Source organism: Cephus cinctus, unplaced genomic scaffold (genome assembly GCF_000341935.2).
Source record: "Cephus cinctus unplaced genomic scaffold, Ccin1 Ccin1_scaffold0617, whole genome shotgun sequence".
Lineage (NCBI taxonomy): Eukaryota > Metazoa > Arthropoda > Insecta > Hymenoptera > Cephidae > Cephus > Cephus cinctus.
Genome location: NW_014333261.1, coordinates 112,475 through 138,678, shown reverse-complemented (window position 1 = coordinate 138,678; position 26,204 = coordinate 112,475). Strand labels below are relative to the sequence as shown.

The 26,204-nt window shown below is 34.6% G+C and overlaps 7 protein-coding genes across 17 annotated transcripts; 4 read left to right on the top strand and 3 right to left on the bottom strand.

Moving 5' to 3' along the window:
* The first annotated feature begins 493 nt into the window (after positions 1-493).
* Positions 494-4,311, top strand: LOC107269183 (glycerol kinase). Its single transcript, XM_015742764.2, has 9 exons — positions 494-892; positions 1,611-1,869; positions 1,951-2,174; positions 2,244-2,450; positions 2,512-2,622; positions 2,693-2,946; positions 3,033-3,238; positions 3,313-3,444; positions 3,564-4,311. The coding sequence occupies exons 1-9, from the start codon at positions 818-820 to the stop codon at positions 3,650-3,652; spliced, it is 1,557 nt and encodes a 518-aa protein (XP_015598250.1). The 5' UTR covers positions 494-817; the 3' UTR covers positions 3,653-4,311.
* On the bottom strand, positions 4,299-7,075 carry LOC107269166 (CAP-Gly domain-containing linker protein 1). 2 transcript variants are annotated; one of them, XM_025086497.1, is made up of 5 exons: positions 6,104-7,075; positions 5,438-6,042; positions 5,224-5,373; positions 4,522-5,157; positions 4,299-4,449 (listed from the first exon to the last, which is right to left on the bottom strand). In XM_025086497.1, the coding sequence occupies exons 2-5, from the start codon at positions 5,501-5,503 to the stop codon at positions 4,309-4,311; spliced, it is 993 nt and encodes a 330-aa protein (XP_024942265.1). In that variant the 5' UTR covers positions 5,504-6,042; positions 6,104-7,075; the 3' UTR covers positions 4,299-4,308. The 2 variants fall into 2 exon arrangements, with proteins under 2 accessions (XP_024942265.1, XP_024942264.1); XM_025086496.1 differs by having other exon boundaries at positions 5,438-7,075.
* Positions 7,076-7,086: 11 nt separating this feature from the next.
* Positions 7,087-12,375, top strand: LOC107269169 (nitric oxide synthase, salivary gland). The gene is made up of 17 exons (XM_015742722.1): positions 7,087-7,191; positions 7,382-7,518; positions 7,696-7,950; positions 8,029-8,170; positions 8,246-8,385; positions 8,458-8,632; positions 8,694-8,990; positions 9,069-9,311; positions 9,413-9,901; positions 9,971-10,179; positions 10,260-10,453; positions 10,523-10,692; positions 10,756-10,966; positions 11,035-11,122; positions 11,192-11,465; positions 11,535-11,726; positions 11,809-12,375. Exons 1-17 carry the CDS (start codon positions 7,087-7,089, stop codon positions 11,914-11,916), a joined length of 3,429 nt encoding a protein of 1,142 aa, XP_015598208.1. The 3' UTR covers positions 11,917-12,375.
* Positions 12,292-15,373, bottom strand: LOC107269196 (succinate dehydrogenase [ubiquinone] iron-sulfur subunit, mitochondrial). 3 transcript variants are annotated; one of them, XM_015742784.1, is made up of 7 exons: positions 15,317-15,373; positions 14,157-14,204; positions 13,697-13,827; positions 13,225-13,564; positions 13,055-13,156; positions 12,610-12,732; positions 12,292-12,538 (listed from the first exon to the last, which is right to left on the bottom strand). In XM_015742784.1, exons 1-7 carry the CDS (start codon positions 15,359-15,361, stop codon positions 12,437-12,439), a joined length of 891 nt encoding a protein of 296 aa, XP_015598270.1. In that variant the 5' UTR covers positions 15,362-15,373; the 3' UTR covers positions 12,292-12,436. The 3 variants fall into 3 exon arrangements, with proteins under 3 accessions (XP_015598270.1, XP_015598272.1, XP_015598271.1); XM_015742786.2 differs by lacking the exon at positions 15,317-15,373 and adding an exon at positions 14,636-14,654; XM_015742785.2 differs by lacking the exon at positions 15,317-15,373 and adding an exon at positions 14,404-14,513.
* On the top strand, positions 14,422-15,988 carry LOC112494560 (coenzyme Q-binding protein COQ10 homolog B, mitochondrial). 2 transcript variants are annotated; one of them, XM_025086503.1, is made up of 4 exons: positions 14,422-14,593; positions 14,836-14,949; positions 15,041-15,203; positions 15,610-15,988. In XM_025086503.1, exons 1-4 carry the CDS (start codon positions 14,586-14,588, stop codon positions 15,616-15,618), a joined length of 294 nt encoding a protein of 97 aa, XP_024942271.1. In that variant the 5' UTR covers positions 14,422-14,585; the 3' UTR covers positions 15,619-15,988. The 2 variants fall into 2 exon arrangements, with proteins under 2 accessions (XP_024942271.1, XP_024942270.1); XM_025086502.1 differs by lacking the exon at positions 15,610-15,988 and having other exon boundaries at positions 14,453-14,593; positions 15,041-15,518.
* On the top strand, positions 15,786-26,009 carry LOC107269191 (post-GPI attachment to proteins factor 3). Of its 2 annotated transcripts, XR_003060095.1 has the most exons (9): positions 15,786-16,004; positions 16,076-16,218; positions 16,291-16,443; positions 16,510-16,634; positions 16,814-16,947; positions 17,061-17,265; positions 17,348-17,430; positions 25,246-25,701; positions 25,797-26,009. XR_003060095.1 is itself a non-coding variant. In XM_025086498.1 (8 exons), the coding sequence occupies exons 1-7, from the start codon at positions 15,854-15,856 to the stop codon at positions 17,412-17,414; spliced, it is 978 nt and encodes a 325-aa protein (XP_024942266.1). In that variant the 5' UTR covers positions 15,786-15,853; the 3' UTR covers positions 17,415-17,430; positions 21,881-21,959. The 2 variants fall into 2 exon arrangements, 1 of the variants encoding a protein (XP_024942266.1); XM_025086498.1 differs by lacking the exons at positions 25,246-25,701; positions 25,797-26,009 and adding an exon at positions 21,881-21,959.
* Positions 17,898-26,098, bottom strand: LOC107269170 (integrin alpha-PS1). Of its 6 annotated transcripts, none has more exons than XM_015742723.2 (15): positions 25,771-26,098; positions 24,057-24,184; positions 23,665-23,688; positions 22,753-22,856; positions 22,529-22,656; positions 22,237-22,445; positions 21,901-22,105; positions 21,268-21,825; positions 20,959-21,190; positions 20,259-20,887; positions 19,957-20,186; positions 19,635-19,867; positions 19,443-19,537; positions 19,246-19,375; positions 17,898-19,165 (listed from the first exon to the last, which is right to left on the bottom strand). In XM_015742723.2, the coding sequence occupies exons 1-15, from the start codon at positions 25,941-25,943 to the stop codon at positions 18,932-18,934; spliced, it is 3,312 nt and encodes a 1,103-aa protein (XP_015598209.1). In that variant the 5' UTR covers positions 25,944-26,098; the 3' UTR covers positions 17,898-18,931. The 6 variants fall into 6 exon arrangements, with proteins under 6 accessions (XP_015598209.1, XP_015598212.1, XP_024942234.1 ...); XM_015742726.2 differs by having other exon boundaries at positions 23,891-24,184; positions 25,771-26,069; XM_025086466.1 differs by lacking the exon at positions 25,771-26,098 and adding an exon at positions 23,891-23,977 and having other exon boundaries at positions 24,057-24,185.
* Positions 26,099-26,204: the final 106 nt, after the last annotated feature.

Sequence of the window (26,204 nt, the reverse complement as noted above, 5' to 3'; positions counted from 1 at the left end):
CGAACGTGGACGAATCTAGTGTTACTAGGGATCTTTTACTGCAATTAGTTTTTTATCGTGAGGCAAATACTTTGTTTAATACCAAAATTAAAAGTATTTAGAGTAAAGTGATAATCATAAAAAACAATGTAGCAATAAATAATACGAAAAGTTATGTGTGATCTAAAGTATGCGGGAATTTGTGACTTAAAGCCTGGTTCACAGGTCGATTATTATTTATTTAATTTACGGTCTTATTTGATAATGTAATTGTCTGTCATTATTTAGTTATAACTACTATGTGGTGATCGATTTAAATATTCTTATTGAATATTTTTTTAGTTTTATTCTTATAGTTTTCGAATTCATGTCCAAAATTCAATTCCTTCTTAAAGTTTGTTCATAAGTGCTGTATCTTCTGTTCTATGAATGAAGATGGTCGGAAGCAATTGTTATTCACACTATGCGTCAACGCCACGTGTTTTCTTTTTTTTTTAATTTTAATACGTTAATATTTTATTTTAATACGTTAATAATATTAATATTGGCATCGTGTAACATTTGTATTTTTCATTTAGTACTTTAGCGATGTTTATCCTTAACTATCTGTTTTGTAGGAAGATCTTTTCCTTTAGAATGTCAGCGTTTAATGATTCCAAAGGTTTGGGGGAGTGGGTTTGCCTAAAGATAAAAAATCGGTCATTAGGCAAACATTTTTTTTCCAATTACGTAATGATGTCTGATACAAAAACAAGGTTAGCCGTAGGTCATTTTTCAAGGAATAACAGACTGGTCTGTTTGACACGAGTAACTGCTGAAGAAGCAATAATCAAAAAAGATGCCAGAAAACGTTGATCGTCCTGGACTTCTTGTTGGAGCAATAGATGAAGGCACGAGCAGTGCTCGATTTTTGGTAAGTCGTAAAAAACTCATAATAATTAATTGATTAATTTAATTGATTTTTAGTTTAGTTTTATCATTTGTAACAATTGAACTCTATTGACACTGAAGACTAAGAATAATATTATGGCGTAAATTTGTCTTTTGTTATACGTCTATTTTTAGATTTAAAGCACTTACTCTAAAAGTTGACTAATTTTCTAAATGGAAGTAAATATCTTAAATTGTCAAATGTAAGACATTTGACACTGAATCTTTTAGGATTTCATATTGTTTATTTTTTATATACTATTTAGAGTGCCAATTACGCATATTTATTAGTATGATTTAATTAATAGTTTATTATTTATATTATTTATTCTTATAGATCTTATAATTGGTCTGTAAAATGTTTATTGTTAATTAATCAACAGTCCTAGAAATGTATATTCAAATTTCATTTATGCTCATTAAAATGCTAATGGACTATGTGTTTTGTAATTCTATATAAGGATGTATTAGGTTTTAACTTCTTTCTGTTTGGTATCATTTCACTCTTCATATGCTTTCAATATCTGTATGATCTTTTCACATATCTCTCTGTATTTATACATGTCGAAGCAAGGTCTTCATCGGTTATCCTAAAATGTATGTGTAAGAATAGATTTTATCTGATAAACAATTTCTGTTAAGTCCATGTTTTGTGATTGGATTATATGTCTTCTGACAATATATATTTGTATTTTCATTAGGTCTTTAATGTATTCCGGAGAGAAGTAGTGGCAGCACATCAAATTGAGATAAAGCAAAAGTATCCACAAGAAGGATGGGTTGAACAAGACCCCAAAGAAATATTGGAAGCTGTTATAGAGTGTATCAACAAAACACTAGAAAAATTAAAAGCCTTGGGTTTCGATAAATCAGATATAAAAGCTATTGGAATTACTAATCAGCGGGAGACTACTTTGGTATGGGACAAGAGTACAGGAGAACCGTTACACAATGCAATTGGTATAATATTCAGATTCCACAGAGTTGTATATTTGTTATTCGATGACAAATTATTCTTTCATGTTAATTACATTCATACAGTTTGGCTGGATATGCGCACGACCACTACCCTGGAAGACATTTTGGATAGTATTCCAAATAAAACCAGGAACAAAAATTATCTCAAGCCACTTTGTGGACTTCCTTTATCTCCTTACTTCAGTGCTTTAAAAATTCGATGGCTAATCGATAATGTTCCCAAGGTAAAACAAGCTGTGGATGCTGGACGTTGTGCATTTGGAACAGTCGATACTTGGTTAATTTGGGTAAATATATAAGTAACATTAATTTTTGTTGGTCATGCAATATCTAAATACATTCTTGGAATTTTTCAGAATCTTACTCGAGGAAAACTTCATGTTACTGACGTTTCTAATGCTTCAAGGACAATGCTAATGAACATCGAGACATTGAAATGGGATCCTTTGCTTTGCCGTTTCTTTGGTGTCTCCCAAGATATGCTTCCTGAGATACGTTCCAGTTCCGAAATGTATGCTGAAATTTCGAATCCATCAGTTCTGGCAGGAATTCCCATAGCAGGAGTAAGTATGTAACACATATGTACATACATATAAATATATTTATATTTATTATCATTTTCAGTGTATTGGTGATCAGCAAGGAGCTCTTTTAGGTCAGTTATGCCTAAAAGCAGGTCAAGCGAAGGCTACTTATGGTACTGGCTGTTTTCTTTTGTACAATACAGGACACAGGGTAAATTTTTAATATCATTATATAGATTACCTTATAAAATATTTGTTTTTAATTAATCATTCTATTACAGAAAGTGGACTCATCCCAAGGCCTTATCACTACCGTTGGGTACAAGATTGGCACCTCGCCAGCAGTCTATGCTCTTGAAGGATCAGTTGCAGTAGCTGGTGCTGCACTGTCTTGGCTTCGTGACAATATACAGCTAATGAGTAACATCACTCAAACTCAGGATCTCGCAGAACGTGTGCGATGTTCCGGGGATGTATACTTTGTCCCAGCATTTTCTGGTCTATACGCTCCCTACTGGCAGCAAGATGCTCGCGGGTAAAATGTGCTAGCTCATTGATAAGTTTGAAATAGATGTCAAATATTCTTTAATTCAATAAAAAAAAAAAATTTGTAATCTTTAGAGTAATTTGTGGAATCACAGAAGACACACAACAATATCATATTATCAGAGCAGCCTTGGAAGCTGTGTGTTTCCAAACAAGGGATATTCTTGAAGCAATGGTCAAGGATTCAGGCACGAAACTAATGACTCTTCAAGTTGATGGTGGAATGACTGTCAATAATCTTCTGATGCAGTTGCAAGCGGATTTAACTGGAATTGCCGTTGGTAAGTGTATGATAAAGTTCATGGAATAGACATTAAAATTGCCTCTAATCGTCCTTTTTTATTATCAAATTCAGTGAGACCCAACATGGTAGAAACTACTGCACTGGGTGCTGCTATTTTGGCTGGAATTGGAGCAAGTCTGATCGATATCAATGAAATTACGGCAGACCAAATAACAACCTTCACCCCTCAAATTGGCGAAGATGGTAAGTTAATTAATTATGAGTGAAGTGTTTGATAATTAATCCACCAGTGTTTGTCGAACAATCGTAAAAGAGCCAGAGCCTTAGGTTAATTGTTTCTTTGTTTTAATTGTACATTACAGAAAGGGACCTTCGTTATTCTAAATGGAAAATGGCCGTGGAACGGTCGATGAAGTGGGATTGTTCGACAAGCTTAGTAGATGACAACTAAACAATAAGAAATCTCACCTTATAGACAACCGCAAATTACGGTCTTTAAAACTTTTACATTAGATATAATATCTAGGTATTAGTCTTATATTATATTTTAGTAGGGTATAGGGTTTCTAACGGGTCCAAAAATCGTGCAATATTAATTTTTCCAAGAGAAAAGAATGTAAGTGCAAAATTTATTATTGGAAATGAGAGTTTATCATTTTAATTGTTATCTTCCAATTATTTAAGGGAAGAATATGTATTACGTAAAAGACTGATTTGCAAATTTATGGAAATGGTCAAATAAATGAAACCTTTATTCAGGTAAACAACTTATTGTAATCATAGAGTAAATCACTGCAAGTGATTTTTTGTTAATATATATTTGAAAGAATGAACGACTGATGTGATATATGAAGAAATACATTAGTGCGTGATAAAATCCTTATATTGTTCTAATACATATTGCATTGTTTATTATTAATATAGTTTTTAACGTTTGCTAGTCGGAGAAGACTTGGTATTTCGCTTAAAAAATTTTCTCGATGTATTCTTGGTTGGTTGTTTCGGTGGGCTCTCAGTAGCCTTTAACAAATTTTCGAAACGTGTTTCACTGCTGGGAAACTATAGACGAAAAGGGGAAATAAAACAAATTAACGAATATTTTTAACTTTACTTAAAAGTCATTATTTCATTACGTACCACTGATTCAACATCAACAGAACTGGTATCAGAAGATAATTCGAAGTCAAATCTAACGTGCTTGGTTGATTGGACTACGTTACTTTTAAAAACTGGAGTTTGCGGCAGTTTCTGATGGAAGAATAAAATTATTAATTTATGTTCGATGAGGTTTGGTCCAGAAAATCAATAATTTTATATTACCTCGATTCTCACCGTAGGTTCCACATTAGTGGAGATTTTAATATTTTCACACTTATTTTCTAATTCTTTTATTTTATTCCTATATACGATTTCCTTTTCCATGTATTCCTGTATCTTAACTTTAAGTTCAGTTTGTGATTCAAGTTTTTCTATTTTTTGAGTTTCGGAGATCTTTTTTATTTTATTTTGAAGATCCTCATTATTCTTCTGAATGAAGTAATATTTTTCATTAAGTTTTTCATATTCGCACTTGGATTCACTCAACGCCGACTGCAGTTTTGATAATTCTGCGCTGTGTAACGACTGTATTCTCTGTTTCTCTTTTAAACAGGCTTCATGTTTTTCTTTTTGTATTATTAAATCTTGTTCAAGAATCTCGTGAAGATGTTTGTAGGACTTGATCGTTTCTTGAATTTTCACATGACTCTCTGACTCATATTTCACCTTCTCTTCCTGCAACGTTTCTAATTGCCTTTTCAAGTCATTTATTTCGTCCTTAAGTTTCTCTGTTATATTGGCCGAATCCAGTTCTTTGCTTTCTAATTCTTTTATTTTCTCTAGGAATTCTTCAAAACGTTTTTCGTACTCTTTCCATTTTTGTTCCACCGATTGTAAATTGTACAATGTCTTCTGGTACTGTTTTTTGAAAGATCATGGTAATATTAAAGTCATCCTTCAATAATCTATAAGAATACATGATACCTCTTCCTCCTTTGAACACAACTCCAGTTTCAGTTGTTCTTCCCTCTGTGCTAATTTTCTGGATTCTTCTTCTAAGGTCTTGAACGATGACCATAGCTTATCGTAATCTTGCTTGGTAGCTGTCAATTCCTTTTGCTTTTCTATAGATTCCTACAACAATGGCAGAAATACATTATTTGTCATCTATACTTTACAATGTCCAAATATTTATTACCGCGATTAGTGATTCTTTTTCCAATTTCCACGAATCTTTTAGATTCTCTACAATTTCTTGCAGCATCCTCTTCTCTGTATTCACATCCAGTAACCTTAGAAAAATAATTTATCAGCAATACTTTTTAACGAAAATTACGATTTTCAGTATTATTTTAAAAAACGAGAGACTCACCTTTTCTCTACAGTCCGCAATTCGTTCAACGCATTTGAAGCAGTTTCTTTTTCTCGTGAAATTTCTTCTTCAAAATTTCCGAATTTCATTTTTAACTCGATTATATCAGTTTCCTTAACTCGAATCAAATTTTCAGCATTCATTTTTTCAACCTGCATGGGATTGAAGCTTTTACTAGCTATGAATATTTTCCTTTCTTATTTCTAAAATATAATATTGAATATTCTTATTAATTTTCTTTCACCTTAGTCTTTATATGGACATCATTAATTTCTTTACGAAGATACTTTATAACTTCCAAATTCTTTGCTATAACATTGTCGTAAACATTAGATAATTGATCAACTTGCTGTTCGCAATTCTTTAACGTTTCCGTCAATGAATTTGCATGTTCCGTTATACTGGGTATCATTTCCCACGTAGCAGTGAGTCTGAAACAAAGAAAAGATCGTTAAGAAAAATCTAAAGCAATAACAGTCAAGTCAATTTTACTTATTGGCAAGTTCATTTTTTATTTCTTCTTCTCTCTTAAATGCAGCAGAGAGCGAGGTCGTCCTTCCTTTAGTGACGGAAAGTTCCTTCGTTAATAATTGTATCTTTTCTTCAGCCTCCTTGCATTTTTGTTCAGCCTCTATTAATTCTTTTTTACCTTGTACCTAAACAAAAAATGTGCAGATGGTCTTTCCTCCTGCAATAAGGGTCTCTAATCTCTATACCAATAAGGCAAAATACGTTTTATTACCTCACGCGATATCAAAGCATTTCCCTGCGAGGCTATCAGCCATTTATCTATTAATCTTTCCGTAGAAACGTCATAAATTTGAGAATGATTTCTAGCATGACTGAGATTTTGAGATTCTCCAGATTTTGGCACTTTGGAAGGAGAACAATCGGCACTGGTTGACGCAACAGCAACTTTACGTTTCTGTAGATCGTTCGGCATCTTATAACTTTATAAATCGTTATCAATTATCTTTTTAATATAAATAAAACTCAACGCTACATACGGTTTTATTAACGGACAATATAGCGTCAACGACTTATTTAAATTCAATTGTGTTTCGACCGAATTAACGGTAGATGACACTCTTGAAAGGCGCGATTGGACGCGTCAATTTAAAATTACAATCTTGAGCCAGTAATTGTAGATCGTTTTTTTCCTCCAAGATTTTTATTACTTAAAATTAATTGTATTACAATCTGTATAAAGTTGTTGATTCTCATTATACAAAATTAATTTTGTATCTTGAATGAATCGCGCTTTGAGAATTTAACATTAAATCAATGGCGAGTCTTGGCGCATGTGAAATATCATCTCGGCGCCTCTCCCACCTGTACCTGGACCATTCTTGTTACGTTCATCTTTCATCTCATGTGAAGTGCACTGACGAGAAGGAGTGGTAACGACGCAGACCTAGAGGAAGGTAGTCAGTGCTTGGAAAACTTCGTTGAGGAATTTCGTAATCGACGTGAAGATGAAGGATCACGAGCAGCCACCTTGTCAACGGAAACCAACGAAGCTGAGAAATTTAATTTACAAAACTGAAGCATTTGATTCTCTGCATTCCAGAAATGCTGAGGTATAGTAGAAGAGGATATTACTAGGGCAAGACGTTCAATAATATTTTTGAATTAATTTCATATTTCTTATTTATTGCATAACTGAGGTATTCATTTGTTTCCTCTAAGTAAAACGTGACTAACTCTTTATTCTCTTTCAAGAATTATTTATAATTACTATGCGCTGTCATGCATTTCATTGTTTTGCAGAGAACACTATGTAACAGCCAAGTCTGCTTGGGTAGCGTAATGAGCGTGCCTTCTCATGGACCGAAACCCAGATCCAAGGAAGAGATTTTAGTACACGCCAAGGACTTCCTTGAACAATACTTTGCATCTATTAGAAGGTTCCAGGATTTGCAGTTTTATATGATAAATATTTGACTCTTTATCTTTCTCAAAATGTTTGGATTTGGCTTTTGTTTTATAGATCTAATAGCGATACTTACAAATCACGTTGGGAATGATGAATATTTGACTCTTTATCTTTCTCAAAATGTTTGCATTTGGCTTCTCTTTTATAGATCTAATAGCGATGCTCATAAATCACGTTGGGAATGCGTACAAAAGGAAGTTATCTGCACAGGAACGTACCAGTTAACTGAAACTGAATTAGTATTCGGAGCTAAATTAGCTTGGCGTAATGCAGCAAGATGTATTGGTCGGATTCAATGGTCAAAGTTACAGGTTTTTGATTGTCGTTATGTCACTACAACAAGTGGAATGTTTGAAGCACTTTGTAATCATATTAAGTACAGTACTAACAAGGGGAATATTAGGTACTATGATAAAAAATAGAAATATCATGGTGTTCGGTGATATAATAATTGATTTTTATTAATACAATCTCACCACAGGTCAGCTATAACGATTTTCCCTCAAAGAACCGATGGGAAGCACGATTACAGAGTGTGGAATCAACAGCTAATTGGATATGCAGGATACAAAAATCCTGATGGAACCATTACCGGTGATCCTGCCAATGTGGAGTTTACTGAGGTATAAAAATGTCTTAAAGGTTCTATTGTATGTCATTTATTCAGTTATATTATTATATTATAATTTATACTGAAGGTTTGTGTGAAATTGGGATGGCGTGGTGCTAGAACAAGATTCGATATTCTACCTATAATCTTGTCAGCGAATGGACATGACCCTGACTATTTTGATATCCCTTCGGAGTTAGTACTTGAGGTGCCCTTAACTCACCCTACGTAAGTATTTCTCAAGGTGCCATTTGGCTTCTATTCATATTTAACTAGATATTCAACTATATGAGTTTACAGATATGATTGGTTTGAGAAAATGAATCTTAAATGGTTTGCTGTACCTGCGGTATCTGGTATGGTATTTGACTGTGGTGGTTTAGAATTCACTGCAGCACCTTTTAATGGGTGGTACATGAGTACAGAAATTGGAGCAAGAGATTTGTGTGATGTTAATCGATACAATCTTTTGGAGGTACGTATTGTCACCGTACATTGAATAGAATAGTTATAAAATAAGCCATAATAATTTACAGACAATAGCAACATACATGGGACTCGATACGCATACTCCAATATCTCTTTGGAAAGATAAGGCAATGATAGAAGCCAACGTCGCTGTGCTTTACAGTTTCCAAATGCATAATGTAACAATAGTCGACCATCATACAGCGTCAGAATCATTTATGAAACATTATGAGAACGAAATGCGCCTACGAAATGGTTGTCCTGCTGATTGGCTTTGGATTGTTCCTCCAATCTCAGGATCTGCCACTACGGTGTTCCATCAGGAAATGGCACTTTATCATTTGAAACCAGCCTACGATGCTCAAGTAATATTTACCTTGAGTTTACGCAAATTTCTGTTAATTCTTATGAAAAGATTTGATTAATAATCTTAAACCTTTAAGGATCCTGCCTGGAGAACGCACGTATGGAAGAAAGGACGTGATAAGAAAATCACAAGTAAGACACCAAGAAGGAAATTTCATTTCAAGCAAATAGCTAGAGCAGTGAAGTTTACTTCAAAATTATTCGGCCGTGCTTTGTCACGTAGAATAAAGGCTACTGTTCTTTTTGGTACTGAAACTGGAAAATCACAAATGTATGCTGAGAAACTTGGCACATTACTAGGTCACGCTTTCCATTCCCAGGTATTACGATTTCTCATAGATTTCTTTAATATTTTTTATTACAATTAGTAATCGATGGATATTCCCCTCTTTCTTTCTCTTCCCTTTCTCTCTCTCTCTAGGTATTGAGTATGGCAGATTATGATATAAGTAACATAGAGCACGAAGCTCTTCTTGTGGTAGTGACTTCCACCTTTGGAAATGGTGATCCACCAGAGAACGGCGAGGCATTTGCACAAAATTTATATGCTATGAAGATGAACGAGACTTATACAAACAACGAGAAAATAAGTTTAGCCACATCGAAATCTTTCATAAAGGCCAACAGTCAGACGGAAATGGGAAGCTCGAAGAAACTCGACAGATTAGATTCTTTGCGTGGTTCCGTCACAGAATCCCAGACAGAAGATACGTTTGGTCCATTAAGCAATGTACGATTTGCAGTTTTCGCTCTAGGTTCTTCAGCGTATCCAAATTTTTGTGCGTTTGGACGCTACGTGGATAATTTGCTCGGAGAATTAGGTGGTGAGCGACTACTTCGTTTGGCACAAGGAGATGAAATGTGCGGACAAGAACAGGCATTTAGAAAATGGGCAGCGGAGACATTCGCTGTTAGTATACAGATAAAATTTAATTAGATCTTTTAATTATTTGGATTTTATATGGTCTATGGATTGTAGGTTGCCTGTGAAACATTCTGTCTGGATAATGATGATACTTCATTAGAAATCGCCTTGTCATTAGGTTCTGATACTTTATCAGCAGGTACTGTACGCTTTGTGGAATCTGATCCCCAGCCCATCACCAAGGCTCTGAGTAAATGTCACAATAGAAATGTGACTACATGTAGCATGCTAAAGAAAACTTATTTAAATGGCAGTGACTCCAGGTAGAAATTATGTACAAAATAATACATTTTATTCAACGGTCTGAATGGTACCTCGCATTTTCTAAACCGTCATATTCCAGTGGCGCTACATTACTCTTGGAACTTGATGGCTTAGCGGGTTTAGAGATTGCTTATAAACCTGGTGATCATTTAGGAGTTTTTGCTTGTAATCGACCACAACTCGTTAATGGAATATTGGATAAATTGCAAATCACATTTGACGCTGATTTGTCTATTGAATTACAAGTGCAAAAACAATCGCACACTCCAAACGGTGTGTAGATCTTACATTTGTTACCTGCAACAATATTAATTAATTTTACATATATTTCTTCTGCTGCAGGTATTGTCAAGAGTTGGGTACCGCATGACCGCTATATGCCTAACTCGTTAAAAATGTTGCTCACCCGTTTTTTGGACATAACAACACCACCCACGCCAAATCTTCTAAGATATTTTGCATCGATTGCTACTAATCCAAAGGAACAAACCCGTCTTACTCAATTGGCTACGGTGAGTGGGTATTGAGTGTGTTTTCGAATGTAGCAAACATTAAAAATCATCTTCGACAAACAGGATTCTGCTGCTTATGAAGACTGGAGACATTGGAAATTCCCTAATTTGTTGGAAGTTCTTGAAGAGTTTCCTTCAGTGAAACCATTGGATTCTCTACTTATACTTTATTTGACTCCTTTACAACCAAGATTCTATAGTATTTCTTCATCTCCACTAGTTCATGAAGGACAAATTCATCTTACGGTTGCTGTAGTGGAATACAGAACACAAGGTACTTACTTTATAGAATTAAATTAATAGTTTATTTTAATTGTACGTTTTTAAAATATCTTATTGTAGGAGGAACTGGTCCTCCTCATTATGGTGTTTGTTCGAATTATCTTCGGAACATTTCTGATGGCGAATCTTTATACGTCTTCGTACGCAGGTACGTAAGAATTATAAAGTCTGGATTTCCAAAATATTTACATTGCTTCTGTAATATTATTTATTTTAGCGCACCAAACTTCTATATGCCACCTGAAACCAAGCCACCAATGATATTAGTTGGACCAGGAACAGGAATCGCTCCGTTCCGTGGATTCTGGCATCATCGTCTAGCCCAAATGGCACTAGATAAGAACAACCAACGTTTTGGAAAGATTTGGCTATTCTTCGGTTGTAGACAAAAGGATTTGGATCTTTACAGAGAAGAAAAAATAGAAATGATGGAGGCTGGGGTATTAGATAAAGTATTTCTTGCCTTATCAAGGGAACCTGGTCTCAGAAAAGTAATTAACAACAATGATATCTACAGTATGAAATAATGAACAATATTTTTAATATTGATTATGTTGCAGACGTATGTGCAGGACTTGATACAGGCTGAATCCTCTCAGATATATAATATGATAGTACATGAGCATGGACACTTTTACGTTTGTGGGGATTGCACAATGGCGGAGGATGTTTACCAAACATTAAAACAAATTATTCAGTCGCATGGTCAATTAACTGACAAAGAAGTTGAAGCTTATATGCTGTCACTCCGGGTAAACTATTTAATTTTGTACTTTTCAACAGGCGAAGAAAAGGAAAATAAGACCATTAAAATAATCCAATTAATGATTTTAGGATGAAACGAGATATCACGAAGACATCTTTGGAATAACTTTGCGTACAGCTGAAGTTCACAATCGATCACGTGAAACTGCTCGTATTAGAATGGCCTCCGAACCCTAATTTCTATTTGAGATATAAAGAATAACTCTTTAAATACGGAATTCTCTTATAACGGTGCATATCAATGTTTTACGTATTACAAATTCTCAGGCTTTATACCGCCTTTCAATGTACGATGAAATTTCATCTATAATTCGTCAGACTTTTAATCTTAAAAAAAATATTAGTACAGTAAAAAAAATAGTACACACGCTTTCCACAACAGTTTAGTAAATTTTTATGAAGTATACAAATGAAGATAAATACAACGGTAATGATTCAAGGTGGCGGTAAATGATTATCAAAATATTGTGCTGGTTAAATGAAACGAACTATGCATAAAGCTGTACAAGTGAGCATACTTTAAAATGAAAAATTCTATAAATTCATAGGTGCTTCTTTCTAGTTATGATTTATTTTTCGTTTAAGTTTATTCATTCATCTTGATGATTACACAGAATAATACAGCATCAGATAGGCTTTGGGTGGTTTTCATTGGTTTTAAATAGACTTTAAACTGCGACTAACTCCCTTCCCGTTTTTAATTTTGCAGGGCCGTCGTATTCAGACCTGGTTTTTCTTTTTCAATTACGTTGCCAAGCAGCTTCTTAATTTCAGCGATGGCTCGTCCAGGATTTAAACCCTGAAAGAATTCATTTTTCGTTTTTATTTTTAACATAATTTTATTCGATTAGTCCATCCTGGAGAAGTTACCTTTGGACAAGTCTTGGTGCAGTTCATGATCGTGTGACATCGGTAAACTGAATAAGGGTCTCTAAGTTTCTCAAGACGCTCCTTTGCTTGAGTATCTCTGGAGTCAATAATCCATCGATATGCCTGAATGATAAAAAGAAATTCGATAAGTGATCGATGATTTTTATGATTGCCAACAACGAGACAAATCAGTGAACTCATTGCGGACTAAATAATATCTATCGTAAGGAATATTGTAAAAGTAACTGTATTTTAGAATTATTCAATGTACTTCAATGTTTGCTGATCTATCTTCTTAAAAGAATTGTAATCATTTAATTGAACTCTCCATTGTTGCTTAAAAAGATAAATATTTCAATAAATTTCAAATTATCTGCACAACATCGTAAATTTACTTCCAATTGATATCAGTTACAACAAATCTGTCCAGGATTTAATCTCTCACCTGCATAAGTACAGCTGGTCCTAAGTACTTATCTCCATTCCACCAGTATGACGGGCAAGAAGTACTACAGCAAGCGCACAGGATGCATTCGTATAATCCATCCTAATAGTTGGAAAAATGATCATCCATAAGGTATGTATCAAATTATAAATTTTTCATTGTAGACTTACCAGTTTCTTACGATCATCAACACTTTGCAAATACTGCTGATGCCCAATTTCCTTGACGTCATTACGTTGAAGCCAGGGTTGAATACTACGATACTGATTGTAGAAATTGTTCATGTCAGGTACTAAATCTTTCACGACATACATATGGGGCAATGGGTAAATCTTGCTGGCCTTGTTTAAGTTGCTATCAATTTTGCTAATACAAGCGAGAGTATTTGTGCCACCGATATTCATGGCACAGGATCCACATATACCCTCCCGGCAAGATCGACGGAAAGTTAAAGTAGGATCAATTTCATTCTTAATTTTAATCAGAGCGTCCAACACCATAGGTCCACAACTAAAACAAATTTAGTATCAAGGATAAGTATCTAGAAATTTTAAGAGCTTACATAACATATAAAATCAGCTATAAATCATATTAGAAAATTATATAATTCCCAGAAAGAAATAAAATAACTAAAATTCTTACGTGTTTAGATCAACCTTGTACTCTTTCATGTATGGTTTCTCGTTGGGTTGATCAGGATTCCATCGGTAAACAGCAAATGTCTTGAGTCTGGCCTCAGCATTTTGCACACTAGAAGCATGGAATGCTCTGACCTGCAACAAAAATAATGAACTACTTAAAACATCAAAATCAAACTTGTGACTCGGCTGTCATCATATAGAACTACATGTATGAGTACACAGTTATATAATTTAACTAATTTACTTAAATGGCAATATTCAATATCAATGTTTTGACAAAATTATCTTGTATAAAATTTACAAAACCAGCAAACAATTTTTTTCATAAAAAACCAATATCTGTCAATTTCCCATTCACTATAACTGAGTGTAATCTAGCAATAAGATTTTCAGTGTTGGAAATGAGTTCTCTAGCTATTGTTCTACAAGTAAATCGGAGTTGAATATTGAACAATTAATACCTGATTAACTGCACTTCTGCAGGAGCGAGGAAAAATCGTTGCCATCGTCTAAGGAGCACACGAAAAAAACTATATTATGTAACGAAAGAAAGCGACTTCTCCGTAGAGGGGAATAACAACCACGTCAGAAACCGCTTAGAAAATGTAAAGGTTACTTTATCCGTGCTACTTATATCGTCAATACTTCATATATTTTATTGTTGCTCAAGTATATTCGAAGAAAATAAAGAGAGACAGGAGAATTTACGTTTCATTCGCAGATAAACTTGGCTGGCTCGACGAATGCAAGACGCACAATTCACTCGAATTATTTTAGAGCATTCAGTATATATAATTTTATTTATGCACAAACGTTCTGTTTGGATGCACAACGGTATCTTGTTGGAGAGCTCGTGAACGTTGATATTAGAATCTTATAAAATATTAAAAATGTACAGGTAAAGAATCATTTAATTCATAATATCATCATCTGTTATAACCTATGTTTTATCTTCAAGGGTGTAGATTTATGAGTAGTGTGAGATCTAGGAGACTTATTTGTATTTAAAGTTATGAACAGATAGCCCCTGTAATGTATGTTTTACTTGTAGACTGTGCCGTTATCCGAGTAATTAGAACGATAACAAGGTATAGTTTGTGTATTTTAATATAGAGTACAGTGATTTCTAATCGGTTTTAGATATATTTCCATTGCGGAACTCTTCCTATCGGCAACCAACGAATGTAATGGAAGTTTCAAACGATTGTACAGTACGGGAAAAACGAAAGAATACGAAGGTCGTAAACTGATAGGGTAAGCAATGCCAAATATTTGTTGATTTTAAAGAGAAAAAGTTATTGTTCACAATGATTAGAATAATCAGTGCTATATTAACTGTCTACAGATTTTCCATGGATCAGATGTACAACGTTGTCGCTGATGTGGCTAACTATAAGAAATTCGTTCCCTTCTGCAAGAAGTCTGATATAATAACGAGAAATGATGAATTTTTAAAAGCTAATTTAGTCATTGGATTTCCACCGTTGAATGAAAGTTACACGTCAAAGGTGAAAATGATAAAACCACGTTTAGTCAAGGCGGAATGTACAGATGGCAAATTGTTTAATCATTTAAACACATTGTGGATATTTAGTCCCGGTCTTAAAAATAATGCACAGACCTGCGTCATTGATTTTTCCCTCTCATTCGAATTCAGATCCATCATTCATTCGCATCTTTCGAATTTATTCTTCAATGAAATTGTTAGGCAAATGGAAAATGCGTTTGTTGAAGAAGCGAAGAGACGGTACGGAAGGCCTTGTATGAAAGCAGTACGATTAGAACGTTGATTTTTCTAAATATACCGTATTTATTTTAAGAAATCTTAGGCCATTCATTACATTCTTTTCTGCCTTGTTAGAATTTATATCTTTTTTATGGTGGGAATTGTTCATTCACGAGGAGCGTTTTCATGACCAATAACTTTTATGACGATTGGTACGGCTTCAAAGTCGGTCGCAGTGCCAGTACCGTGAGCATAATTATGTCTCACTCAATTGCATGCAGATAAATAGGGACATAATCATACTCATACCAGAGACTCAGTAGAGGCGGTGAATTTCGGAACGTACCCGTCAGGTATTCGGCTTGTTACGTATGAAAACATAAGGTTATGTTTGTGTAGAATTTCCAAAGTGTCAGCTATCGACATAATTGAATGCGTGCTTTTACTGATATGAGGAGTTTAACACGAACTTTTTTTTTAGTTCAATTATTTTTAATAACAGTAACCTTTGCTTCAAAGGGTGACAAGTCACAGTTTTATAATCATTGCATTTTAAAGTGTCATACTGAAAATTGTAAGAATGGTATGTATTGTTATTAGATTTAACCTACTGGTAGTCTTGTTTTATCAATTAAATTTTTCATTTTTACAAAGACAAAGAATTCAGACATAATCCTTCCATGGACGTACAATTGCTCTTATGGTCCTGTAAGGATGACTGCAGTTATAACTGCATGTGGGATACCGTGGAATACTTTAGAGCCCACGGATTGCAGGTTCCACAATTTCATGGAAAGGTATATCTAAAGAATTATTTTATTCTAGCTTATTGTTTTTGATATTGCTGAATCTTATTCGATTTGTTATAGTGGCCATTCGTGAGAATTCTTGGACTGCAGGAACCTGCATCTGTTTTATTCTCATTACTTAACTTTCAAATACATTTTACAATGTACAGAAAATTTCAAAGGGAAGTAAGATCATCAGCTCCAATGTCCATGGTTTGGACTTACTTCAGTCTGGTGAGCATTTCTGCACTTTATTTTACATAGGTGATTTTTCATATAAATTATCATTACTTGAGATAGATCTGTCTGACGGGATGGTTCTGGTCTACAGTCTTTCATGCACGGGACAAGCCATTTACTGAAGCAATGGATTATTCCTGTGCTTTCACTATTGTTCTTACACTTTTTTACTGCATGATACTCAGGTAAGATTTTTAGAAATTAAGAATTGTATAAAATATTGCTTTCTACTATGTTTGTTTACATACTCGTGTGATTTTTTGTTAAATGCTTGCTGTTGATGTAGCTGTAGGCAATTACTAACATTGTTTGTTCTGTAATTTAAATAGCTAAAACCATCGCGATACTTTTATCATTTTTTCAGACTAATCTACAAAAATAACAAAGCATTTATTGTGATGACATGCTTGTACATAAGTATCCTATATACGCATTTGTCGCATTTGTGGTCTGGCACTATTAACTACGGATATAATATGAAACTCAACATTTTATTTGGTAAATGAACAATTAACATGATCACTTGTATTTGATACTGTAAATTTATGTAGATTAGATTTTTTAAACATCAAATGCTTTTTTGCAATGCTCATGTTCTCAATTTCTTTCAGGATTTTTCACATTCGCCATAACAATGTTCTGGTGGTACCGTAATAGACAAAAATTGGCCCATATCTATCTAGTAGGCTGGTTCAATGTCTTAACGGTGTCTGTAACATTACTTGAGTTGGCTGATTTTCCTCCAATTTTTTGGGTTTTCGATGCTCACTCATTATGGCATGCCTCTACAGCACCGCTTGCAGTACTTCTATACAGGTAATTTCAATCACTTTTCACACATCAAACAAAGACGATAAATCCTATACCCTTACCAATAATTTAATTATTTCTGTTCCAGATTTATTATTCTAGACTGCCTGTACTTAAGAAGACAGCACAGCAAGACGGTACTTAATATGGACTGAATCCAATAAAAAGGAGGTAAGAATTATTATACTATATAATACTAAATATACAAACATTCCAATACGAACTACGATTAGAAGCCACGAGCTTATAAGAAAAATGTAGCTATTCAGATATATATAAATCCTTCCATAATTTTAAGAATGATCGATTATCGATTCTGTAAAATTGTATCTTGTGAGTCAAGTAAAAATGGGCAATGACAAAAAGAAAGAAACGTTTAGGAAGGAATTTCTTTTGTCTACGAATCGAATTGTTTGTCTCAATCCTGTAACGATAAAGAATTACGAATTATTTTCATTGAAAATCTACGTAAAGTATAATTATATGTAAGAGAGTGACGAAACCATCCCGTATTAATGGTACATATCCACAACGCACAGATAATTTGATCTATCTATCTAATATACAAAATATTCCACTCTAAAATTAATTTATAAAAACTAGAGAACTACTGGGTAATTAATAATATACTCAAATAATTTTGATGTATATGTATATATTTCATATCGGGTCCTATACAAAAATTAAAGCACCGTTTGAGAACTTGCGAAAGACAAAGTTGCACAGGGCGTAAGTACAAAATTTAAAATCATGCTCAACGTACAACGTAGTTACGTCTGATACAAAATTAAATGACTTTTACATTTCACATAATATTATGAAAATGTACAGATCCTAACCACATTGTATATGTGTATTCGATGGCAATTGATTTTATGATGGATAATGATAAATGTCGATGAACCTTTTCAAACAAGTTTTTATAGACGACCAAGTAGACTCGTTTTTATCCACCTAGTGGAATGTTTTTAGCGTAACGAGTATGTCCTGATAATATTCCTGGAGGCAGTGGTTCAAAATACACAAACTTTAAAGTAGGATCTTTTGGAGAACTTGACATCCAATAAATATCTGATTATTAACTAAAAGGGAGTAGAAAATGTACAGTTGCATCTTGCACAAACGCTTTTTTCTGTTATATATATGCATATTTTTCGAGACAATCGTTAAAGCGTTTCGAATGATGACTCTTATCTTGACTTTCGAATCATGACTACTGGGTCTTAAGAAAATTAGGTACGTGATTATCCACTGTTATTAGTTGTATTTCATTCGTAATGAAGTTTTGTAAAAAATAATATAATAGAAAAAAAAAATATTTAGACAACAGCACCGTTCGGCTTAGCCATTTTTTAATCGCTCGTCAGTCTTGCCAGAAGGGTTTGCGAGAGAAAAAGAAATAAACATCATTTATACTTTCATAGCTTTCTTAAGGCACTAAAGAAATGCTGCCAGTGAAATTCAATGGCGAAGAAATCGCAGATCTCTTCTCAAAATACAAGGCATCTTCGTTTAAACTACTATGTAATCATAAATACGCTTTTCTTTTCGCTTTTTCTGTTTTTCTTCTAGTTTTTACTTAATTGTAAGTACTCTGATCTGGTACTCGGTACGTTGAATATCTTACTTGAAGGCCTGTTCCGGGCATATGAATTATTAAGTAAAATTACTTTTAGTGTTTGTTGAATAACGCCTCCTGCTCCGGATTGTCGTCTCTGTGCTTTTCCAAATTTCCAGAAAGTGTCGGGTCAGGTCGGCGTCTTTTAAAAAATCCAAGTTTCCAAAGAACCAGAGTCAGTAAAATTAACAACAACAGACCTGCTACTACCGCTACTATTATTATCCAAATTGGCACTGGTTCTGCGTCCTGTTGACCCAATAAATCTGGATACGCAATTGTTTCGGCCTAACAGTCACAAAAGAAAGTATTATTTTCAATCATAATTAATGACCAAAGATTCAATATAAGATATAAATTAAGCATACAATTGCCTGATCATCTTTGACATTCTCCTGCTGAATCACAATATTTGATGGAATAATTATCCTCGCATTGGAACTAATCTTCACCTTATCCACTCTTGGATAATCTTCCACGAGCGTCGAATTCCATAACCTAAGGGACCAAACAGATTTACATATGGTAAACTGTTAGAGTTTCAAATCACTTCCAAATTCCCTACCTTGCCTTCACGGTGATAGTTGCTTCCTGTTTCCTTTGCAAGTTATAAATTATGCATATAATGTCGAAACACTTAGCCGTGCCAGCCTTACAATTCTATAAATCAATTTTCATTTTCTCTAATTAATCTGTTTTATATCAGTTAGTACATTCTACTGTAGTACCTATTATTTGAGACTTAGTTGGTACCCACCATAGAAACCACCTGGTGCTTATGACCCTCCTTGTCGACAATCGTGTGCGTATTCACAATCTTTTCCGTGTCTCGTCTCCTTCGTACGAAATTAGTTTCATTACGAAGATCTGACGGAGGCGTTGTAGATAGAGGATATAGAGGACCTAAGTCGTCAGGACCTAAGCTGCCCTGTAGTTTCAATGGGTTGGCCTCAAATCCTGGAGAAAGCGTACACTCGCCATCTCCTAGAGCTAAAAGACAAAGCTTTCATTGTAACCAGCTGCTATTAATTCTCCTTGTGTGGCCAACAACTCTTGCTGTAGATTAACAAGTAGTATACCTTCAACAGTTGGCATTTCCTCCAGGTACAGAAGCCACTTGCCGTGCGGTTTATCATTTGCTACTTCATAGGGCCACGAAATTCGTACTTCGACGCTGCTCACTTTCCAAGGTCCCTCATTGTATACCACATAAATGTGAGAAACTTTTGGGCCTATTTCGTTCAATTGCTTTATAGCAGATTCCCCAATAGCAGGTCCCCCATACACGACCCATTGGGTCTTGGCACTTCTGAAATTTATTACAATATTTTTAACATGCTGTGGCGCTTGTATATTAATATATAACTTATTCTCTACGTACCCGCTGATGGATAATTCTGCTTTCTTGAGTACAGTAGCCTGCAAACGCACTGGTTCTTTTTTTGTAATTTCTGTGGAAGTTGAATTTGCAAAAATTACAAATTCTATCTCGGCTTCATTATCCTCTAAACCTTTAGGATCGAACTTCACTTGAAAATTCAATGGATCATCCTTCTTAAATGGATTTCCAATCAAACAGTACACTAAGGTGGTATTGTGGGAATCACAAATGACAGAGTTAATGATCCTACGGCCATGATGATTTAAGCTCGGTGAATGCTTTATGAATAGTTTAGCCTCGTATGCAGATTCACCGAAATTTCTAGCAGTAATATTCACGATGACTTGTTCTCTTTCCCCTAGCAAGAGTTCATAGAAATTTGGTTTAATTGCTGATGCTGATAAATTCAATTTAGCATCAATCTGGAGATCGCTCTCGCAAATGTCATTGCTTCCGCAATCTTTTTGGAAAGTTGCTTCAAAGATACGTGCTGCTTCCTGCTGATTCAAAATCGGGTATTTTTTTATGTCCGGAAGTGGCAGTCCTTCAGCAGGCATTTCAGGTTCTTCCTGAAGTAACGTGTAACTTAAGCGGAACTTTATAGGCGATTGAATGTCACTGATATTATCCTAGAATGATATTACAAGTGGTAAGGAAATTACAAGTGACTTTTTAATGTAATTATCATAACCATAGTTACCTTTAAGTATAAAGTCTCTTTCTGACAATATTCAAGCTTCGTTGGATCTAATGTGACATTACGGTTAATGAATAGTGGTTTTTCTACTGAAGAATTTCTTGTACCGAACCAAACCCTGGAGAATTTTTTTATTCCCAAAAACGTCTCAGCTGCTATATAATAATTTAATTTCACATCTTGCATATCATCCTTTACCGAGGATTCTGTCTTACAGCAAGCTATAAATGAGAAGCTGTGCATAACAGTATTAAATAATTGTATAGCGTAACCTAGTGTATTGAGAATTAATTAGAAACAATTCTTACGTACCATGTATAATTGGATGTTGGATCAGCAAAGCATCCTGATTTATTAGGATCAATAGGTTCCATTTTATCCTGATAAGATCCATTCTTCGTTAAGAACCGTACATACGTTGTGATATCAATAATTTTTCTAGAACGTAGAAGTACAACAGCGTCATTGTCGTAAGCCCCCACTAATAAATCAGGATATCCATTATGGTCCATGTCTATTCCGCCGCTTAATGAGTAACCAAAGGTTTTCAATGTCGTAGGCATCTCCTCTGTATGAATTACTTGTGAAGGCACAGTAATGATACCATTTTTAGATCCCAAATAAATGTAGACAGCTCCCATTCCCTCGTAAGGTGCACCGATCGCTATATCTTCGTAACCATCTTTATTTAGATCTCCTAAATTCGCCAGAGCGAATCCAAATCTAGATTCCTCGCGACCGACGAGCTTCGTCGGCTTGTTGCATTTCTCATTAGCATTTGGATTGCTACACAGATTCGTGTATACGTATACAGCACCGCCCTCAGCCTTGTTAAAATAAAAAGGCGCAGCAACAATCAGATCGCTGATTCTAGAAAGGTAAAAATTAATCGTTAATTAACATTCCCCTTTGGTTATTGTTTCAGAATTATTAATGGCTAATTACTTGTCGCCATTAACATCTGCCGACGTAATTTCGTAGCCGTAACTGGAAGCAAATTGTTCCCCGTCCAAAATCAGGACGACGGTCATGTCTGGTTTATTATCACGACGAATCGTCATGATAACCTGACCCGTCCCATTGGAACGTGGTGCACCGCCTGCGTAGGCTAGTCCCGTGCCAAAAAAATTTCCCACAGTCACCGACATTCCTAGCAAGTAAGAAAATACACGAGGATTTATCAGTGTTCCATCATCAAGGCGAGGATTCTTATGTGATAATATTGTACGACTTTAGGGTCTTTAGTTATAAGGATGCTTCAGAGCTTAGATAATAGCCTACCTAAGTAACTGTATTTATTGACTGGAGAGGCATCCTGCATAGGTACATTGTAAACTGTATTATCACGGGATAGAAAGTCATCTGAGACTGGAAGAACATACATAGTTCCTCGCCATGTATGGGGTCCTGGTGTACCGATGACTACACGATCTTCCGACGTCAACATTCCACTAGTTCCGGCTTGACAGTAGCCGAACTGTTCATGTGCCCTGTAGACAATGACGTAGTTAATAATAGAATATATTTATAATTAGTATTTTATTCATTCATAAAAACAATAAGCCTTGATTACTTGTCAGTCGGTTTCCCGGAGCAGGGTTTTTTGATATCTTGGAATTTTAAGTCTTGAGTCAGTATATAACACTGCCCTTGGCCCCATTGCGAATCAGCCGTTTTCACTATATGACGATGAGCACAAACCTGTTAGAATAATAATTAATTAATTTCATAGAAGAGTGTAGGACATATCATAATGATTATTGAAAAGTATAGTGATTTATTCTGAGCAATGCGTACCATAACCTTTCCACCAACACCTTGGCTGCGAACAGTCACTCCTAGCCATTGATTATTTTTTATCTCATCCTCACGAGGAGGTATCAGTGTTCCAGAATCAACATCTGCAAAGAGATAGTTTTCATGAAAAAGTGAAATACGCCTTATTAATTAATGTCAACATGGTAAATCGTCATATGCTTGAAACTCCTTCGATGCAGAATTTGTTAATTCGATAATCCTTATCTGAATAAATATAATTGATAGTCGAGCGAGTTGACGCTGTATTAAAATTATACTATTACTTCTGATTAGAACATTGGAAATATAACGTAAGGATATAAAGGGATTAATTTATTAATAACTATATTATTAATAAATTGTCAGTAGAATAAAATTATGACAGCATCCAAATATCAGTGGATACGTTAATAGATATTCTACCATTGTTTTACAAGATGTTATTTAATTAACTCTAAATTAAGTTAAGGGATTGTTAAGTGAGTTTACTATTAGCGTTTCTCGCTCGACTTGATTGTTATATATATTAGTATCAGTGCAATATGCAGCATGAAAATAATTAAAATGACTGTAAATGCAAAAGAGCTGGTAATGCAAATGTTAGTTAACAAAAAATATAAATATTAAATGATATTATTTCCCCTTAGCAGAGTAGCATCATGTTAAAGTTTGTTTTGGCAGGCGAAATCCTTGTTACAGCAGGCAGATCGTTTACGTAGAAATATTATATTATAATATATGCTCTCATGCTTCAACTGCCAATATATATGCACGCTCGCATGCACGAAGTTCTCGATCCTTTAAAGGATCCAGGACGACAAATCCCAGCGAAATCCTTGAAAACAGTCTTGACGCAAAAAAATAAAATTGTCATACGTCGCATTCTTCATTAAACCCTCTTAGCGGACTTACTTGAATCGTAAAAACCACGTTCGGCTGCTCGGATAACCAGAAAATAATGGAACATCAATTAATTCTGTAGAATCAGCGAGAAACATGTGGCGAATCTTATGGAGGATTATATTAGCCTAAAGTCTACGTAGTAGCATACATGGAATATATACATGAGCATAATGGTGATATGTTGGCTAAAAATGACTGAAAATATGAGCGACAATTATTGTAATTATTGATTTACTTTCAATTCAACGTTGATATTTCACACAGCCAACGTAGAACAGCTGAAATAGCTTTGAGTCAGGTTTGTCTGCTCTTCGCAGCTTGCCTATATAATATAGTGGCTCATTACTATAATACCATGTCTGTCACATTACTGCTGTAATTATAGTATTGTGAAATCTTACTTTCCCGTCCATCTGTTATGACTTGGATGCAGTCATTGGTGAATGTTGTTAAGGGACATTGCCACAGTGCACCAGATCGGTTAGTCCCTGGTTGTTTATTTTGATCCAAGGGTGCACCGATCAGCATCCTGTACAGAAGAAGATTGATAATTCTTAAGATCATATTTCATTGTGTCTCCAGAAAAATATTTCTTTAAACTACACTTAAAATGTCTTGGGTCATTCACTGTATAAAAAGATGCAGATATCTCATTGTTATGCTCCCCTCTATTGTAGCTTTATGAGTTATCATACAAAGAAATGTAAAACTATTCACTAAGGTCAGAGCATCTGAATGATTCATGTGAAATCTTAAACGCAAAGGCGAGCATGTGTTAAACTTCATAAACATTAATCATTAATGTGTCATATCTATTAATTGAACTGAAGATGATGTTTCATCTATGTGTTGATAACTGCACTATTACTATAATGTATTATCCATTAAAATTATACAAGTTATACCAGACTATTAAAATAACTGTATGCAAATAGTATAAACATTGATGTCTCATCTCTTTATAAATATTCATTCTCTCATCTGACTAAACTCTTTTCCAACTATATCAATAATAGTATATAAAATAGCGCAACAAGTTATACTAAAGAAACACAGGATGTGAGGCTGTGTTATCAATATAGATATATCGTGTGTGTGTCAGTATAAATATTTAAAATAATCAAACGAGAAAGGCCACCTGGATTTCCTGTTGCAGGATTTTTATCTCATACAAGTTACATCGCCATAATAAGTTACTCACATAATGAGGTAGACAATCATAGTGTGAATATAGAACGAATTACGTAATAAAATTTATTTTAAAAAACATTTTTCATCCAATCGCATTTTTATTCATGAAATTCTCGCTTGGTAGAGTAAAAAACAGATAAGCTTTCTCTAATAGTTTATGATAAATAATAGAGACAAGCATGTCCGATTACGAAATATCAACAAGTACGTTCAGCGTGCATCGTAACGGGTTGTAAGTTTAAATAGTGGGCGAGCTGCGTTCCTTCACTTCGCGCAAGTCTTCGAGACCCTGTGAATGCTCTAAAAGATATTCTTAGGAATATATCAGTGAAGAAATGAATCAATAATTTAAATAAAGAATGCTTTCCAGGAACAATATGTTTTCTTCTTTTTTTACAGATTGGCATCAGTTTGGTTTACCCAGTACAGGCGATCAGAGAATACGTCTTTTCCGAGAAGACAATCCATATTCGCAAAAGACGTATCATTCGCCAATGAAAGAAAAACAGAAAGGGAAGACGCTGAACGATGGCGTTGATCCATACAGCACAAAGCACTCAGATATGATTAAAAAACATTGCTGAAATATATAAATCTGGTTGTTACATTTTAGCAATATTTCTAAAATGTATCTGAACGTTTTGTGATGTACAGGGAACTTTTGAATAACAAAGACTTTTCCTGCGACAATTGTACTATATTGGATCTTTGCTTACAAAATATTTCAGACGGTCTTTTATCAACAGTTTATCACACAAGTACAATTTTTTACTGAAAAAAGAAAGATATGCTTTAATAAATCCGGTTCTCACGGATACAAAGATTTTTTTGTTTAGCAGCCAAGAATCATTCATCGTAAGTGTCAGTTCAGTCAAGTATATATAATGTATATAATATATATGCATATAAAATAATTAATTTTACCAGCTTTTATGTTTTCCATCGTCAAGCGTTTCCTGGTGCTCCGCTACGGAATAACCGAAATAGGAACCATCCAATCCTCTCTTGATAACAGGTATTCTTGTCTCGAGATTAAATGAACGCACACCGTAATGTATATTGAGTTGAAGAAACACGAAAAATACGTATTTCTTCATGACTCTTTGTGAGCGTGGTTTGTAAAAGCAAAGAGCCCAAGGAACACTAATAAATAGACTAAACAGAAATAAATAAAATTTGTGAAAACTCAGAAAATTTTTGTTGAAACACCAGCACCGCTCCACCACACCCTAACCTGTACTCCCAGCTTTCTGAGAGTAATGAGATCTGGGAATACCTCTGGGACACTCTGGGGTGCATGGATACCCCACTCGAGGAATGTCGTTGGGAACCTCAATGAAACGACCTGGTGGCGTTAT

Excerpts from the sequence above, each read along its gene's own strand:
- LOC107269183 (XM_015742764.2), top strand. The coding sequence starts at position 818 with ATGCCAGAAAACGTTGATCGTCCTGGACTTCTTGTTGGAGCAATAGAT. Across the intron at positions 2,175-2,243 it reads TCGATACTTGGTTAATTTGG|AATCTTACTCGAGGAAAACT; the intron begins GTAAATATATAA and ends GGAATTTTTCAG. Across the intron at positions 2,451-2,511 it reads CAGGAATTCCCATAGCAGGA|TGTATTGGTGATCAGCAAGG; the intron begins GTAAGTATGTAA and ends TATCATTTTCAG.
- LOC107269166 (XM_025086496.1), bottom strand. The coding sequence starts at position 5,503 with ATGCTGCAAGAAATTGTAGAGAATCTAAAAGATTCGTGGAAATTGGAA. Across the intron at positions 5,374-5,437 it reads AAAAAGAATCACTAATCGCG|GAATCTATAGAAAAGCAAAA; the intron begins GTAATAAATATT and ends CCATTGTTGTAG. Across the intron at positions 4,450-4,521 it reads AACCTACGGTGAGAATCGAG|AAACTGCCGCAAACTCCAGT; the intron begins GTAATATAAAAT and ends TTCTTCCATCAG.
- LOC107269169 (XM_015742722.1), top strand. The coding sequence starts at position 7,087 with ATGAAGGATCACGAGCAGCCACCTTGTCAACGGAAACCAACGAAGCTG. Across the intron at positions 8,171-8,245 it reads CCAATGTGGAGTTTACTGAG|GTTTGTGTGAAATTGGGATG; the intron begins GTATAAAAATGT and ends TTTATACTGAAG. Across the intron at positions 11,466-11,534 it reads GGGAACCTGGTCTCAGAAAA|ACGTATGTGCAGGACTTGAT; the intron begins GTAATTAACAAC and ends ATTATGTTGCAG.
- LOC112494560 (XM_025086502.1), top strand. Across the intron at positions 14,950-15,040 it reads GAAGGTCGTAAACTGATAGG|ATTTTCCATGGATCAGATGT; the intron begins GTAAGCAATGCC and ends AACTGTCTACAG.
- LOC107269196 (XM_015742784.1), bottom strand. The coding sequence starts at position 15,361 with ATGATGGATCTGAATTCGAATGAGAGGGAAAAATCAATGACGCAG. Across the intron at positions 13,828-14,156 it reads GCAGAAGTGCAGTTAATCAG|GTCAGAGCATTCCATGCTTC; the intron begins GTATTAATTGTT and ends TTTTTGTTGCAG. Across the intron at positions 12,733-13,054 it reads GACCAGCTGTACTTATGCAG|GCATATCGATGGATTATTGA; the intron begins GTGAGAGATTAA and ends TTTATCATTCAG.
- LOC107269191 (XM_025086498.1), top strand. The coding sequence starts at position 15,854 with ATGCGTGCTTTTACTGATATGAGGAGTTTAACACGAACTTTTTTTTTA. Across the intron at positions 16,005-16,075 it reads TACTGAAAATTGTAAGAATG|ACAAAGAATTCAGACATAAT; the intron begins GTATGTATTGTT and ends ATTTTTACAAAG. Across the intron at positions 16,635-16,813 it reads TTTTACTGCATGATACTCAG|ACTAATCTACAAAAATAACA; the intron begins GTAAGATTTTTA and ends TCATTTTTTCAG.
- LOC107269170 (XM_015742723.2), bottom strand. The coding sequence starts at position 25,943 with ATGAAGAAATACGTATTTTTCGTGTTTCTTCAACTCAATATACATTAC. Across the intron at positions 21,191-21,267 it reads CCAACATCCAATTATACATG|CTTCTCATTTATAGCTTGCT; the intron begins GTACGTAAGAAT and ends TGTTATGCACAG. Across the intron at positions 19,868-19,956 it reads GGAAATGCCAACTGTTGAAG|CTCTAGGAGATGGCGAGTGT; the intron begins GTATACTACTTG and ends TTTGTCTTTTAG.